The sequence below is a fragment of the Betta splendens genome, chromosome 19 (assembly GCF_900634795.4).
Source record: "Betta splendens chromosome 19, fBetSpl5.4, whole genome shotgun sequence".
Classification (NCBI taxonomy): domain Eukaryota; kingdom Metazoa; phylum Chordata; class Actinopteri; order Anabantiformes; family Osphronemidae; genus Betta; species Betta splendens.
In genome coordinates, this window is record NC_040898.2 from 3,576,882 (window position 1) to 3,592,379 (window position 15,498).

At 41.4% G+C, this 15,498-nt stretch overlaps 1 protein-coding gene across 5 annotated transcripts; it reads right to left on the reverse strand.

The window, feature by feature from the left end:
- Window positions 1-85: 85 nt before the first annotated feature.
- On the reverse strand, window positions 86-14,711 carry tecpr1a (tectonin beta-propeller repeat containing 1a). Of its 5 annotated transcripts, XM_029133578.3 has the most exons (24): window positions 13,880-14,711; window positions 9,251-9,483; window positions 8,730-8,912; window positions 8,520-8,642; window positions 8,328-8,447; window positions 7,469-7,643; window positions 7,278-7,378; window positions 7,070-7,171; window positions 6,791-6,939; window positions 5,937-6,487; window positions 5,633-5,778; window positions 5,310-5,465; window positions 5,068-5,217; window positions 4,687-4,844; window positions 4,345-4,575; window positions 4,105-4,201; window positions 3,943-4,022; window positions 3,762-3,818; window positions 3,411-3,585; window positions 3,013-3,148; window positions 2,309-2,401; window positions 2,122-2,228; window positions 1,807-1,926; window positions 86-1,163 (listed from the first exon to the last, which is right to left on the reverse strand). In XM_029133578.3, the coding sequence occupies exons 1-24, from the start codon at window positions 14,085-14,087 to the stop codon at window positions 1,050-1,052; spliced, it is 3,765 nt and encodes a 1,254-aa protein (XP_028989411.1). In that variant the 5' UTR covers window positions 14,088-14,711; the 3' UTR covers window positions 86-1,049. The 5 variants fall into 5 exon arrangements, with proteins under 5 accessions (XP_028989411.1, XP_028989410.1, XP_040924348.1 ...); XM_029133577.3 differs by having other exon boundaries at window positions 7,278-7,643; XM_041068414.2 differs by having other exon boundaries at window positions 7,278-7,643; window positions 8,726-8,912.
- Window positions 14,712-15,498: the final 787 nt, after the last annotated feature.

Below are 15,498 nucleotides of genomic sequence, written 5' to 3' on the forward strand. Positions count from 1 at the left end.
ATGTGAAACATTTGTTGAATGCCTTTTTGTGTCTCTGTGTTTTAAGAGAAGATCATAGAGTAGTAGTAGAAAAATTCTATTTAAGCAGTTATCAATAAAGACATTTATTTATTGATATGGATTGTTGTTAGAGTTTTTCACTCTATGGTAACACACCATGACATGAGTTATACACAGTGAATATGAGCTGCTATTAACATAAAGCTAGAGATGCAACTGTTGAGTCTCATCCTATTGTGAGGGTGCATATTTTATATGAGTAAGTATATTAAACAATTGCTCTTTGATATGTACAAACATTACACTAACTTGACAAAGTATCACTACAAAGCCACTGTACCTACTATAGAATATTATCTTACAGATTAATAATACTTTCAAATTGCTCAGTCATACCACTGTGTCTAAAGGAAGTACGACAAGCAACAAAAACATTTTCCTGAGAAAGAGGAAGGTTCAGTTTTTGCACTAGAATTTTACAAGTAGTCTAAAGTTTTCTACATTTAAAATTGTCATAATTGTGCATGTGCCACCCACGTCAAAAATAGAAAAAAATAAAAGTACAAGATCAACCCCACCATAGGTAAACTGAACCAATGCTGTAGCGCTGAAGTAATGCAGTCAGCTACAGTACTACAGCATGTACTAAAATAAGACTACAGTAGCAAGTGGGTAATCCTTCCCTGCAGAACGAAAGGGTTTATCATATTATCAGAAAAAAGAGGCAGCCTGGATGTTGAGTTATCAATTTGTCTGTGCTAATGTTGAACCATAAACGTTTCACAATAGCACTAATTGCACACAATAGCAGCTCTGGCGTTTAGCAGCTGAGCACCTTAGTTATATCCATTTTGAAATACAAACATACAACTTTTATAAACATGTTCTGCTCAAACCAAACATCACAACCCTGTCAGCTAAGTTCTTAGTCCAAATTGCAAAAGGTACATATAATAGATCTGTGATAAAATGTAATGTGGTTTAGGATGGCTACATAGAGTATTTTGTGTATGTCAAACAATTTTCAGCAGTCTTTGACCTCTGTTTTCTTAAACGGGAAGGTGGCTGTTAGGGACGGAGGCTGATGACTCTGTGCAAGAAGCAAGACAGATCCGAGGCGGCTCTATTGAGTTTCCTCTCACTGTGATGTGGTCCCATCCACCCTAAAAGACAGAAACGCAAGACAGATGGGGGAAAAAAGCAGGCTTTTGTGGGTGTTTACAGACCTGTTTACTGTGTGACTTTGAAAACGTGCTGATTTTAGCCTGGAACCTGAGACACTGCAGTGAGACACACCTTTGCATTGTTCTGATCTCTTGTAGTTTACATAAGGGGGCTTACGTTTGAAAAAAAATGACAAAGCAAAGACAAGGGAGCCTTAGTGGTTTAAAGGAGCAAGGATTTCGATTCACCCTTTTGCATGTGCTTAATTTCATCCGTCTATCTACTACTACTGCTGCTGCTGCTGCTTATCCCGGGAACAAGTTTATGAGACCAGATGTGTAATGTCTGGACACTTTGTCAACAGACATTTATAACAGAAGCCTGAGCAACCTCAACTGGCTGGTTCTCCTGTGGAAAAGCAACGGCTCTGATCCAAACTTCCTGTCTCTGCTACTCATTTCAGCATCTATGATCTTTTGTCATGACCCAATACCCATAGGCAAGAGAAGTAGAGAAGAGTAGTAGTTGTCTAATTATGTCATGCATACAAAAATAATCATGTTTGGATAAAACAATAGTAGATTGTTGTGGATGTTTCTGAAATGTCCAGACAATCACATAGTTTCCATTTTGACGTCTTACCCCAATGCCATAGTCCCATGATTGTCCTTTAGGGGCCATAGGTTGGACTCCGAGTCGGTGACACACTGTGCCACAGCTCAGACTCCGACTGCCCTGCACCTTGTCTGCTATGATCCATACCTACAACCAAATGTTGACAAGTATGTCCTGGATTCATTGATGGACCAAATACATTTGCATCTTTCAGTAAAATTACTTCAGTTTCACTTTGGTGATTGAAAGCTAAATAGGAAATTGGCAAAAGTCAGATTGCAATAAGGCGAAGTGACTTAGACTTAATAATAACATTTTTTTTTAAATAACTAAAAAACTGACCTGGTCCAGAGGACCCACAGAGACTTTCCGCACGTTATTAGAAATGTGTTCCCAGAAGGAGCCCTGAGGATAGGTGGGAGTAACACCCACTCGGAACCACAGGTTGCCTACACAGTAAACACATAAGACACATTTAAAACCCAATCAGCAGAAAATATTGGTTGTTGATACAATTTCATTTTTTTACCATTTTCATCTACAGTGTAGACTGACGTCCTCCCAACAGACACCTGCTTCAGCTTCTGTTTGGCTGGGGAAGGAATGTGGTACCAGCAGTCACCTGCAGGGGGAGACAGATCAAATTTTAAAGTCCTTAAACAAATTTAAGGAAACTCAAAGACACATATGAGACAAATATTATATTATCCCTGTTAGATTTAGTCTGTGTGTCTATGTATTTAGACACACACATATATCCATCCATCCATCCATCCATCCATCATCCATCCATCCATCCATCCATCCATCCATCCATCCATCCATCACAGGATGAAAGAAGAGATAGAGAAGAAGTAGAGGGTGACAACACAAGTTGTCGTGTTGCCGCATTCCTTGTTGCCTGTTCAAGGTTGCCGTTTGCCTGTGGTATTCCAAGGTACTTGTAATTGTCCTCAATGTCTGCTATTGTTCCTTCTGGGACCTCTTCTGTGTGGATTACCTTGCCTCTCTTTGTCACCATCCTCCCACATTTCTCGAGCTCGAATGACATCCCGATGTCCGAGCTGTAGATCCTGGTGGTGTGGATCAGCGAGTCGATGTCTCGCTTACTCTTGGCGTACAGCTTATATATATATATATATATATATATATATATATATATATATATATATATATATATAGCTTGCCTGGGAACTACTCAGGATGTGGACAAACTGAGGCTTTCCCACTGACCTGCTGGACTCTGTGGAGTGACCGATCCCCTGTAAAAGGCAGAACCATCTTTGGCAATGGCCCAAACCTGACTGGCAGCTCCAATTGAGATTGACTTGAAAGGCTGGTCAGTTCCCACGTGGAGCCAGGATGATCCCTGAAAGACCAGTGAGAAAATGTTACGTTAGAGAATGTAATAAACATCTACAGCATACATTAAAGAAGCCGCCATTACAACAAAAACAAACAGACCCCACAGGGCCAAATGGAGGGCAACACGGTTATTTGTGCTGCAGCACATTTGTGTTGAGGGCAGCAAAATTAAACGAATGTACAGGACAAATGTTTGATGACTCACCCAAGTAAACAGCCAAAACCTGTTTACCAGGGTTTGTCAGCTTCTATGCAGTATAACTCACAGCAGGTGTCAGTGTGGTAACTTCCAGTCGGCAAAGGACGTCGCCTTTATTGCTAATTGCCCAAAGAGGAACCACATCGACACTGCTTTGAGCTGGACACGGCAGGATTGTAACATCACTCAGTAGAATAGGTGGAACTTCCTGCCAGGGTCCAGTTGTGGTCAATTTGCACTTCCTTTACACAATGGAAACAAAATAACAATATTCAATGATAAATATACTGCAGATAATGGGGTGTGGAGAATGACTCAGATTCAAGCCTAACAATGACGTGAATTATTAATCAAATGAGCTTTATGATCATTTTAGACCAGGGGGAACGGCAGACGAATATGCTGTTTTGTTGTGTACCTGGCCCAACGCCTCCGACGCACAAAGTCCTTCATAGTTTTATGGCCAGAATATAACCTGCACAGAGAAGGGGAAGAGCAAAAAAGAATGACAGAATGAACTGAAAGTTATTTTTAAAACAACAAAGCTGCATAATTTGGACCAGCAGGTGGGTCTCAGGAACAGAAAAGGAAAAACCTACGCTGGAAAATCAGTTGCATACTGCCAGCCTTCTCTGTCTGTTCCCCCAGAAACACTGTAGTCAATCGCCCAGTCGGACACCTGAAATCATAATGTGAAGGTTTATAGGTGTCAAGGTAAAGCATTGGGGTTAATCTGCTAAGATGATAAATGCTTGCCTTACCCATGTCCACTGAGGGGAGGGAGCCTTGGTATTAGTCTTGGTGCACTCATGTAACCCTGATGCATCACTCCACATATAGCGGTCAGTAGGCAGGCCCCTGAAACCAAGCAAACACATTTTACACCAAACACAAAACCAAGAGAACATGTATTTCAGCCGCTTGATCGTAAACTTTATGGCTTAAATCTTTTACTAAACGTGTAGGCAATAATCTAGTGCTGTATATGGAGAACTTAATACCTGCTAGTGTAGCCGGTGACCGGGTTCCACCTCTGGTTTTCGTAGATGTAGACACTCTTGATGTCTGTCTGCATGCAAATGTTGTCTGTGCTACTGGCCAGTCCCTGGAGGAAGCTCCCTCCGTAGCCCCCAGTGTAGACCCATGCGGTGTGGTCATAGCCAATCCCCCACACTATGCCAGCGCTGTTACATTCCACTACACGCAGGTGACCTCCAATCTGCCGCCAGAACCTGCACAAAGGCAAACACAGGGGTTTTGTTGTTATGTTTGTTTTTATATTTTGGTATTATCTAATGTATTTCCATATTTGCATTGTTGAGCTCAATGTAAGGTATTCTTACATCTGATCACAGGGGGTGGGGTATGGCATGGCCTCCAGACTGGAAGAGGGCTCACTGACAAAGACGTCTCCTTTACAGGTGATGGACCAGATGGCCTGTTTGGATGGAGGACCGTGGATCCCCCGGGAGTGACAGCATGACAAGCTCAACAATGCCAGCTGGTGGAAAGGAGGGAGGTGGATTCAGACAGAGAGGAAGAGGACAGCCCACAACATAACCATGACAGTGCTACTTGTTCCAGTTATTCCACCACTTCGCAGCGTAGACATAACCTGAATCCCCTGCAACAGCGTAGCAGCCTTTATCAAGCCCCTTTACGTGAGCATGAGCAATGCTGTGATCCACCAGATCAATGAGTATATATATTTCTGATATACATACCCAGTCATGCATTTCCTGCTCTGTAGCTGCTGCCAGTCTGATTGGCCACCTCTGTTTTGTTCGCTCTGGAGTGTAGATGGCAAAAGTGTGTTTGGAGTCATTCAACACAGGAACTAGGATGGTGACCTCGTTGATGAATGCATGTATGTACTGGAGAAAATGACAAAAAATATATATATTGTTAGGAAGTATTTATTGTGAACAGCGGGTGTCATTTTGGACAGGACATGCATCTAACGTACCTTTTTCTCTTCATAGAAGTTGTAATAAATAAAAAGGATGCCATCTTTAGTGCCCTCTGGTCCTGAGAACTGCTCCAGGGCAAAATTAACATCTATCCACCTGTATGGCTTCCAGTCTCTCCACCACTGCATGCTTCCCTTTTTCACCCACACAGCCTGTAAACAGAAGCATGTGTTAAAAAGTAACACAATGAAGGCAGAAGAAGAATTAACATTTAAGGCAGCATTTGTTATTTTGAGGGCAAGTAGGGAACGTCTTCAATCAGTAAAATCACAAATTAATGCATGCACGTGCACGCACACGCGCACACACACACACACACCTGTTCTATAGCTTGTTCATAATGTTTGAAATTATCCATTTCTCTCTTGGTCCTTTCACTGAGCTGTTCAAAGATTTGTCTCCTCCATGATGACATCTGGGCTGAGGTGACAGACAAACTCATAGACTGGACTGGGAGGACCAATGCTGTCAAAAGAGATGTAGAAAAATCAAACTGTAATTAAAACAAAATCATGTGTAACATTAATGCTACTAGAATTGCACAAATCCCAACTAAAAAATATATTTAGGCAAAAGGCTATTACTGTTCACTACAGCATGAACAATCCAATTAGTTTACTCACAAGTGTTCACTGAGCAGTTGAACCAGTTGAGCTGGGAGTGACTGTCCACAGAGCAGCCTCCTCCGCTCACCCATGCCCACAATGGGTGCTCATCTGCTCCATACAAATCCTCCATTGCCAGAGTGTATGTAGCCACAGAAGACAAGCTGCATGTATCAGCAGAGTCCTGCATTGCTCCAGCCTGCACCTGCTGAGCACGTGCCTCCTCTAATTCTACATTACTCCACTGAGGGTCAGGAGATACCCCAACAGAAGGGCTTTTGATCTCGTCCACCAGAACAGCCAGAGCGGCAGATCCGACGTCTGTTTCAGTGGATTTCAGTGGTTCTCGATCGGAAACAAGCTCAGAGATGAAGCTGTCGCTGGTGACTTTGGGAATGCATGGTTTGGGTGTGTCAGTGGATTGGTCTAAAGAAGCATCAACAATGGACTCGGGTGAGGCAGAAGTGACAAGGCAGATGGCTTCATCTATAGATACGTTCTGTGTGTCTGATTCCACATCACTCACTGCAGACTGAGCACGCACCTCACCACTGAAAAAACATCCAGCACTGAGAGACAGAAAAAGAAAAGGTTCATTTATTCCCATTACTACTCAGAAAATAATTCAAAATTGGCAAACATTATATGTAATGTATATGTAAACCCTTCTCTGAAATTCCTTTTTGTTACTTGATGTCCCACATCTCTAGCTGCTCTAGCGCTAGCTCATCTGTATGCTTTGTTTCCTCTGACCTGAAATGTCTGTGCGTGTGTGTGTGTGTGTGTGTGTGTGTGTGTGTGTGTGTGTGTGTGTGTGTGTGTGTGTGTGTGTGTGTGTGTGTGTGTGTGTGTGTTCGCTGAGGCTTCTCCACCTCTGTGTACTGTTTGTGCTGGCACTGGAGTGGGCTCGATCTTGATCTCGGGGAACACTGATGAGCTTCCAAGTTTTCCCACTCAGCTCACTGGAGGTCACTCCTTGTCTGAAGTACACTGCTCGATCGTCACAGCTGATACCCCACACCTGAGTAAAACAACACATAGGGACCATAAAAACTGTACAGAAAGTTTAGAGGTAATAACTAGACATACACATTTATTGTATGTGTTTCCTCCGTTTTTCCAAAGGTTACTCCTGCAGGTTTTTACATCACCTGGTCATTGAGTCCTACGTTGATCATGATCATTTCCCCAACCATGTTCATCCATCCAGAGCCACAGGGATTGTAGGAATTCACACCCCGTCTAAACCACACCTAGAGAAACAGCTTCTGTTAATAAAATGATTACTTTTCAATAACATTTATCAGTATTGCAGTCGTGCTGTATGTATTTTCTAATTTTCTGGCAGACTGATCTTACTTTGTTGTCTTTTGTCACGACCCAAACGACACTGGTGCCTACAGCTACATGTATAGCTCCTACATCAGGACTGGGAGACTCCACCACCGTCCAGGAAGTACCTAGGTTAAAGAAAAGAATACTGAAACAGATGCAAACACAGACACAATCCCGCCCAAACACTAATGACCTTAGTAAGTGAGATGGTGTACCTCTGGGGCAAACCCTGCTAATGCCCTCCCTGACAATGAGCTGCCCCTCCCACATTACTGCCCACACCAGGTCTCCAGGGCCACAGCTGATCTGGACCACCTCCCCTGGAGGAGGAATCTCCTCCCACGAGGAGCCCTCAGGATTTTGATAATAGATTCCCTCTCTAAACCACACCTACATGAAGTAAAAGAGGTCAAAAAAGAAAGAGAGAAAGAAGAGAGACATGATTGTGAAAGTTATAAGTATAGCAGTAATATTCTTACGCTTTGCATAGGACGCATGCAGTTTCTCAGTAAATGTCAACCACATAATTTGTCACATAGCGCCTTACACATGCACCCTTTAGTAGAAATGGAAACTAAGTTGCTAAGTTTCATCGTCGCTACTGTAGATGCTGCTTGATCTTTCACATTTTACAAAAGGTGAACTACATTTTAAATTAGTTTTTTAGCAAAGTTCAATAAGCTGAAGGTTTGGTTGTACAACTAATTCTAAATAATCTCCTCTGAGAACTATGCTGTTTCATAATTTTTACTCAATTAAAAAAATTTTCAAAATGCTAAATTGAAAAACAAATGCTACAAAACATGTCATTATGGACACACAGATAGTTACATAAAATACTATGGTTTTTGTGGTGTGCGTATGTGCGTGTGTACATTCACATCAAACTGGGAATCAATTGTTTTTTTACTTTAAAGGTCTATTTGAGGGTTAAAATTTATTTTAGGGCTAAGGTTAGAATTGAGTTTTGGTTCGGATCAGAGGGTTAGGGTTAGAGGCTAGGGAAGGCATGTCAATGGTGAGTCCGCACTAAGATGTAAATACAAACACGTGTGTGTGCTGTATGTCCTGTACCTTGCCTTGCAGGGAAACAGCCCAGAGTGAAAGGTGGCCCATGGACTCTTCACTGATCTCCCAAGCTCCACAGCTTATGTCGCTGAAAGGATCAGGTAGCGTAGTCTGCTGTGAGGGAATCTGAGGCAGGACAGTTTTTAGTTAAACTAAGAGACATTTGACACACAGACTCAGACGCAGCATAAAAATTACCTTAACCCAAGTGTCCATGGCTCTGTATCTTCGGTAACGGAGCCATCGCCTACGACGGACGCAGGAGTTCCACTTCTTGTCTTTAGTGTAGTAGGCAGGGAAGTCGATGGCATAGGTCCATCCCTGCAAAAAGACACCTATCATTAAATCAATACAGGCATGAAAAATTCACAGTACATGAAGCAAGCAAAATAATCATTAGCCACTTGCGCTTTTTTCCGTGGGCTCTCCCTCAAAGTTTTCATCAATGTACCAATCTCCCTCCCACTCCCAGCTGTTGGAGGGAAGCCTGAAGCTGTCCAGAGGTTGGTGCTGAAGACCTGTAACATCACTCCACTGCCAGCGGTCGCTTGGCAACAAGCGTTCTGAAAAACCATCAACAGGATTCCATCGCTGCAGAAGGCCAGAAAAAGATGTTAGAATGCACATCATGCTAAACAAAAAGTAATGACTGTGTCCATGATTATCCCAATAATCCAATATAAATGCCCTGGTTACATGAAGTACAGGGAGACAACAGTTTACTGGTTTAATGAATGTAACCTACAATGCAATCCAAATCCAAAACGATCATAGTAAGTTCCACACAGTGGTTTCATATGCTTGCAATGTGTGTTTTGGAAGTAACAGAGGAAGTGAGGTACAGCTTTATGAGGATGTTGCATTTGTCTCCCAGTCGTTTAGTCACACACAAGTACACAAGCACACAAAGTTTGGGGAAAGTGACCCACTTGGTTTTCATAAGTCTCCTCCTTGCAGCGGACAGGCAAGTCCGAGGGGTAGAGATTCAGGTAGATTGTATTGTCGCAGGCGATAGCCCAGCAACACTGCTGAGTCGCTGCAACTCGCTTAAACTCCAGCTGGGCATCATGGCACTGCTCCCACTGCTGCCCTGACGTGGACAGGCTGTAGATGCGTCCGTACACATCCACTGCCCACAGCAGAGAGGCAGGCATGGCTGCACCTGGACAGACAGTCACACAGTCCTCTCACATACTGTACAGCACGTTATGCAGAAACCTGCCTGCGGTCAAGTGCAATGGAAATTAGGATTATACAGTAAAACTATATAACTATTACAACCGCTATATTCTAAATAATATACCTATGCAGCTGCTAGGAGATGGAGATACCCTGAAAAACAAGATGCAGAATAAAAACACATGATGCTAAATCATGAAGGAAACACTGGCCCCTTGCTGTTGACAGCAAACATCGTCATTAGCAACGACAGCGGACGCACGAGAGGCGCTTCACTAAGATTGATCTCCATTTCACGTCACCTGACGTCACGGATGGAGGCGCTGTCATCTACATCCAGCCACTGTACTGCACGTACAGTTAAAGTGGCCAAATGAACACAGCCACGGTTTGTAGCTATTAACCAGCACCATGCAACCATTCAGTAAACGAGCGTCAATTCATATCTATTATTGCACCTATGACTGACGCTGACAAACAAACGTTGCACAGATAGCGCTAAGCTAAAGACAACACGGCACTTGCTTTGGTCCAGGCTTACAGGCTTAGTCTCCTACTGTACAAATAGCATATTAGACCGACCTTTAGCTTCGCCTCGGGAACCGGTGTTAAAGTTTAACGCCTTTCCAGACTGACTGATGACCGTCTTGAAAGCACCTCAGGACAAGTGATCCGTGTTTGTACGAGCGATCTGCGTTTGACGTTCGCCAGTCGGCAACAGAACGAGACGCGCATGAAGGCGTTGGATAAGGGACTGTTGATAAATTATTCGGATTCTCAAGAAAAATTCAATACCGTCCTACAGTACTGGTTCAAAACCTGTTCCAAAATGCGTGGCTATATCTCCCTCATAAGGCACATTCATTTTTCATTCCTTTTTATGAGGATATTCCTACTTTGCATATTTTTCAATAATATTTCATTATTATCATTATTATTATTATTTTATTTTACTGGTTCAAACCTGCTCCAAAATATCGATTTAAACTGATTATGGCACAATATTTTAATTAGAATATTAGTATTTCCAGTAATATAAGGAAATGCTTCATTACCATGTTCTTATTTACACAAGAGACAATTCCACAATCCTTGCTTGGCCTTTTCAAACTCTACATTCTTCGTACTCAGACATGGCATGAAATCATCTTTTACACTCATCGCACTGGACCTGTTAAAGTGTGTTGTTTGAATCTTTGAATGTAACCAATTTAGCCAGTTTGTAATGCCAGGTCCATATCCTGGAGGTTTAAAAGTGGCACACATTGCACAGTTGGTGTAAAGTAGCAAAACCCTCTCGACTACTTTTCCACTTGAGCATCAGAGCCACGGGTCCGTCCTAATTGCACACGCACCACGCTAACTTCCAAGCGGACTCATGAAACCCCTTCAGGTTGGTACCGAAATGTTTAATGAAAAGGCAGATGTTACACTCGAAGTCAACATAGGCAGTAGCCCAAGCAATCAACTATAGTAGAGGCTCCTGCCTCTGTGCTCTCAGTGACACCACACCTCTGCGCACAGGTAAGCAGATGCATCTAATAATCAAACAGAAAAAATCATGTGATCAAAAGACACTAGTCATCAAACAAAACATAATGTAACACATGACCATTACAGTTGGTGTGCTCATCTAAGACACAAGAAACATATTAAATAGAAGAATATTTATTGGAATTTTTGGCTTCTTGTAGTTTTTTGTGATAAGCTTTACGTCATAAACACATGCAATAAATATGAAGGAATATATACATGCCATACATCAAATTAAACAGTAGAGTTTTGGCTACAGTGCTGTATACAGTAAATGTCTTTCCCATTAATCAAACACAGCCCTAATAATAAACAAAAATACAGATACTCTATAGTGCCACCTATCGCTATTTAGGTTAGCATTGGTGACACATTAATGGCTACAAAACTTTGTTCACCAAATACACTACAACTAAAATAAAAGAATGATGTGCGCTTTGCCATGGTAGACAATAAATGCGAGAGAACATCAGCACTTATCTGAATACTCTATTATCACTTTGATTCAACATTTTTGCTATGTAAAATTACTGTCAAACCAATCCAATTTTCCATTTACACTACTTCAAGAGTCATAAACCAATCGTTTCACACATCGCTGGCCATCCCTAAAGCCAGTCTAAAGCGTTTTATTAGCAGAAAGTCATGTCCAGTAATTCCCAAATCTGATCTTATTCCCAAAGCTGATCTTATTGGCTGACAGAGCTGTCAATCTCACATTGGCTGGTACAGTGGGATTAGTTGCTGTTGCATTTCAAACGAGCTCACACCAGAATCAGAGTTTGCTGTGCAGAGATAAGCCCCAGGAAAGGCAGCTCAACCAGCTCAACCCTGAGCTCTGGGTCCCTCTAGTGGTTGTATGGGGCATTGCAGTTTCAATTTTTAACCCATTTTCAGTAGTATGGTTATGTATTTAGTTATATATGTACAGATGAAACTTATTTTGTTTAAACTAATAACTAGTATTTCACTTCTATAGGTAAAGAAATAAAAATATTATGATTTTTTAGCTTAGAACATGTTCCCCCTCACCATCCACAACAACACCGCCGTGGACTCATTCAGGTTGCCAGGGTCCACCATTTCACAGGACCTAAAGTGGCCCCCCCACATAGACACTGTCCACAAAAAGGCCCAGCAGAGGTTGTACTTTCTGATACAGCTCAAGTTCAACCTGCCCCAGGAGCTGCTCACCATCTTCTACATGGCCATCATTCAGTCTATCCTCTGCACCTCCATCACTGTGTGGTTTGTTCAGCCACCAAGCAGAAAAAATCACAGATGGACTGAGCTTCTGTCCACTTAGCATCTGTACCAGGCCACACTAGGGCTGTCAGCAGCACAGCTGACCCCATACAACCTGCACACAAACTGTTCAAACTCACCCCCTCTGGCAGGCGTCACAGAGCCATAGCCACCAAAATCACCAGACACAGAGTCAGCTTCTTCCCCCAGGCTGTTCCTGAGCTGAACTCCATTGGTCACACAATACAATGACTCAATGACTCTTTACAGACACAAACATAAACGTGCAATAACCAGTATTGAATGTGACACAGCAAGCTGCAGTTCATAATCGTTATTTGTTCATTTTTGTAAATAACTATAATTAAAATTGTATTTTTTTTGTCACAAGAGGGAACAAAGACAGAGTCAGACTTAAACTGTAGGTGCATTTTTTCCAACTGAAGATAGATTTTTTTTATTTTTGTTGTTTTCCAAGTTCATTAACTTTTCACTAGTAACACTTACACTTATTTGACCTAATATTACATCTCACAAGTACCCCCTACATTATGACACCAAATGTATTCAAATAGCCCTTATGGTTGCAGAGATATACTCTGTATAGGTAGCTATACCCCCTTCCCACACAATCCCAGAAAATAGGGTTTGGGGTAAGCTACTCCACTTGTGTTTTATAGCATGTAATTTTACACACAGCTTTCAGCTTGTTACCTGTCACACATGAAACCGTATCTGAATAAAATGCTTCTGTCCTGTTTTCTTTTCAGTCCTGAGACCATTTTAAATAGCTTTTACTGTCATCTTTAAAAAGACTGAAACTAACTGCAGACCACTGCTCAGCTGTAGTACAGTAGTTGCATTAGGTTCAGCAAAACCATTTTTAAACAAGCAACTAAGTATTGCATCTGCCAGTAGTTCTCTGGAGTCTATTTGAAACAAACCATATTTGGAAAATGCTAATTGGAAAAGGTTTTGAATCAGTAGGTTTTATGGTTTGGACTGTATTTTTTGACAGTCAACATAATTTATCAACGGTGCCTAACGTCTTCACGCGCCGGGCAGTCTCGTTTTGTTGTTGTTTGTATCTGTTGAATATCCCAGTCAAACCAACTTCACCTTGGGGTCCTAATGCCGCACTTAGTTAGCTCTCCTCGTCGACACCTTGACGATGTTTTGCCGTCTGTACACGATCTAAACAGTTGACAAGGCGTGATCTGACGCAGTTTGTTCGTTTCTCGTGTTGTAGTTACGGAAGTCGCTAAACGAGAATGAGGACTAAATAAATGTGCTGTTTATTGCTACGATCTTTTGTCAATAAAATATAAAATGTCAAACCTCTGCATTTTGTCTTTGGAGTATGGTTTAGGTTTATTAGCTTCGCTTATAAAAACTATCTCGAATATTTTGTGAAATTAGCAAAACAATAAACGTCAATATTATAAGTTAGCGGCAACTGTCCTCATTACAGCGGTATTGTGTGTTGTGACCGTGTTGTCAAATTACACGTTTTTTGTTATTCTACAGCTGAGCCCCCCTCTGTTCATCCACACAGTGGAAATAAATGAACTGCTGGTTAACGCTGGTTGCGAGGACTTTACCCTCCAACACCCACGTCATATTTTCTGTCCTCCGTGAAACAGCAAGTGTTGCTATTAGCCGTTTCCGTGGCAGGTGGTGTCGGTACGACCAGACGCCAGCAGGTGGCGCTGCTTGCACGATTAATAATACGTCGCTATGAACCTGAAGTACAAAAGTACTACTCCAATAAAAATTACTTTTTATGTAACTTGACAAACTTATATTCATCACTGCAAGTGAATTTGATCGACACACTAAAATGAAAGACAAACTAATAAAAAACTAAACATAAAAAAAGTAAAAAAAATCACGATACAATGTGAGGTACAAGACCTCACACAACTAAAACCTAACAAATGCCACATATAGAAAAGCAAGCAGCTTTTAATTGCAGCCAACAACTACAAAACACAAACATGATGGTAGGACACTCAGGACTGAGCCTGATGATACATGTAGATAAGGATAGAGAAAGATAAAGGAGAAGCACAACTAGGGGAGAAAAAGAAGCAAAGTTATTTACATGTAGAACAACGATGACAGGATAAATCGATAGAAAAATAAAGAGCTCTGTATGAAGGACATCCTCCAGCAGCCTATACATGTACAATAGCAGCTAAGACATGGTTCATAGTGACCTGTGTGGAGGGTGTTGGCTTCTAGAGCCTGAACTGCAATTTAAGTTTCATGACATCCAGGATGTGATGTCTTTAAAAAGAGTTTGGAATTTGACTAATTGATTTGCTTCATATGGTTTTATAGACAGATATATAGACAGTGTCATCAAGTTTGTCTATCCTACTAGTTTCATAATAGTGTTTGTTGTTCCTTTATTGTTGATGCTATGTTTTGATCCACTGTATAATATCAAATGCAGCACCAAGATCTGATGGGAAGCTAAGAGAAGATCATTAGGGGCTCTGACCAGAACCGTTTATGTGCTATGATGGATCCAAGTTCTGACTTAAATCTTCATACAGCACATACGCAGAGCCTTTTGCAGAGTTGCATTCGATTACGCTTTATTGAGGAAAAAAATGGCACTGGTCAACACAGTAGCATGTAGCAATAACTATGTCAGTATGGCAGCTTCCCTTTTGTATAATGGATCTATAAGGATGAATATTCTCCATCAATAACATCCTCATTATTTCCTGAATACCAAATACATGTCAAAAAGTAATTTCTCACAAATTATTCAAATATTGCTGCTTTCAAACAATGACACTAGTCACATACAAAATATGCCTTATGTGCATTGGACACAATTTTCACAAACAAAACCATGAGGGTAAAGTAGTCCCTCTGTAAAAATGTCACTCAGTCAACTTAAAATACACGTTTTACAAGAAGTAAAATCAAAACCAATGTGAGATGCCTTCCTACAAGAGACTTATGTAAAAAAGTCATTTAAATATCTCAAACTGTATTTAAATAGCCTTATTTTAGTAGTGACAGGACTGCCTTCATTCAAACCTGCCTACCCGCGTCACTAACCCTCATTCTTGCTTCTGCACAACATAAAATGTCTATTGAAAAACAAGACAACAATAATTAAAATGTGTAGAATGTAGAAATAATATGTTTTGGGCAAATCGGGAAGCTAGCCTGGGTGCAGGTCTGTTTCATCAGCATCAGT

Bases quoted from the DNA above. Each gene is read 5' to 3' on its own strand.
- tecpr1a (XM_029133577.3), bottom strand. From the start codon at position 14,087: ATGAATATAAGTTTGTCAAGTTACATAAAAAGTAATTTTTATTGGAGT. The intron at 6,488-6,790 runs GTGGAGAAGCCT...TCTGTCTCTCAG, and splicing joins AGCACAAACAGTACACAGAG to TGCTGGATGTTTTTTCAGTG. The intron at 1,164-1,806 runs GTAAGACGTCAA...TCTGTCTTTTAG, and splicing joins CATGGGACTATGGCATTGGG to GGTGGATGGGACCACATCAC.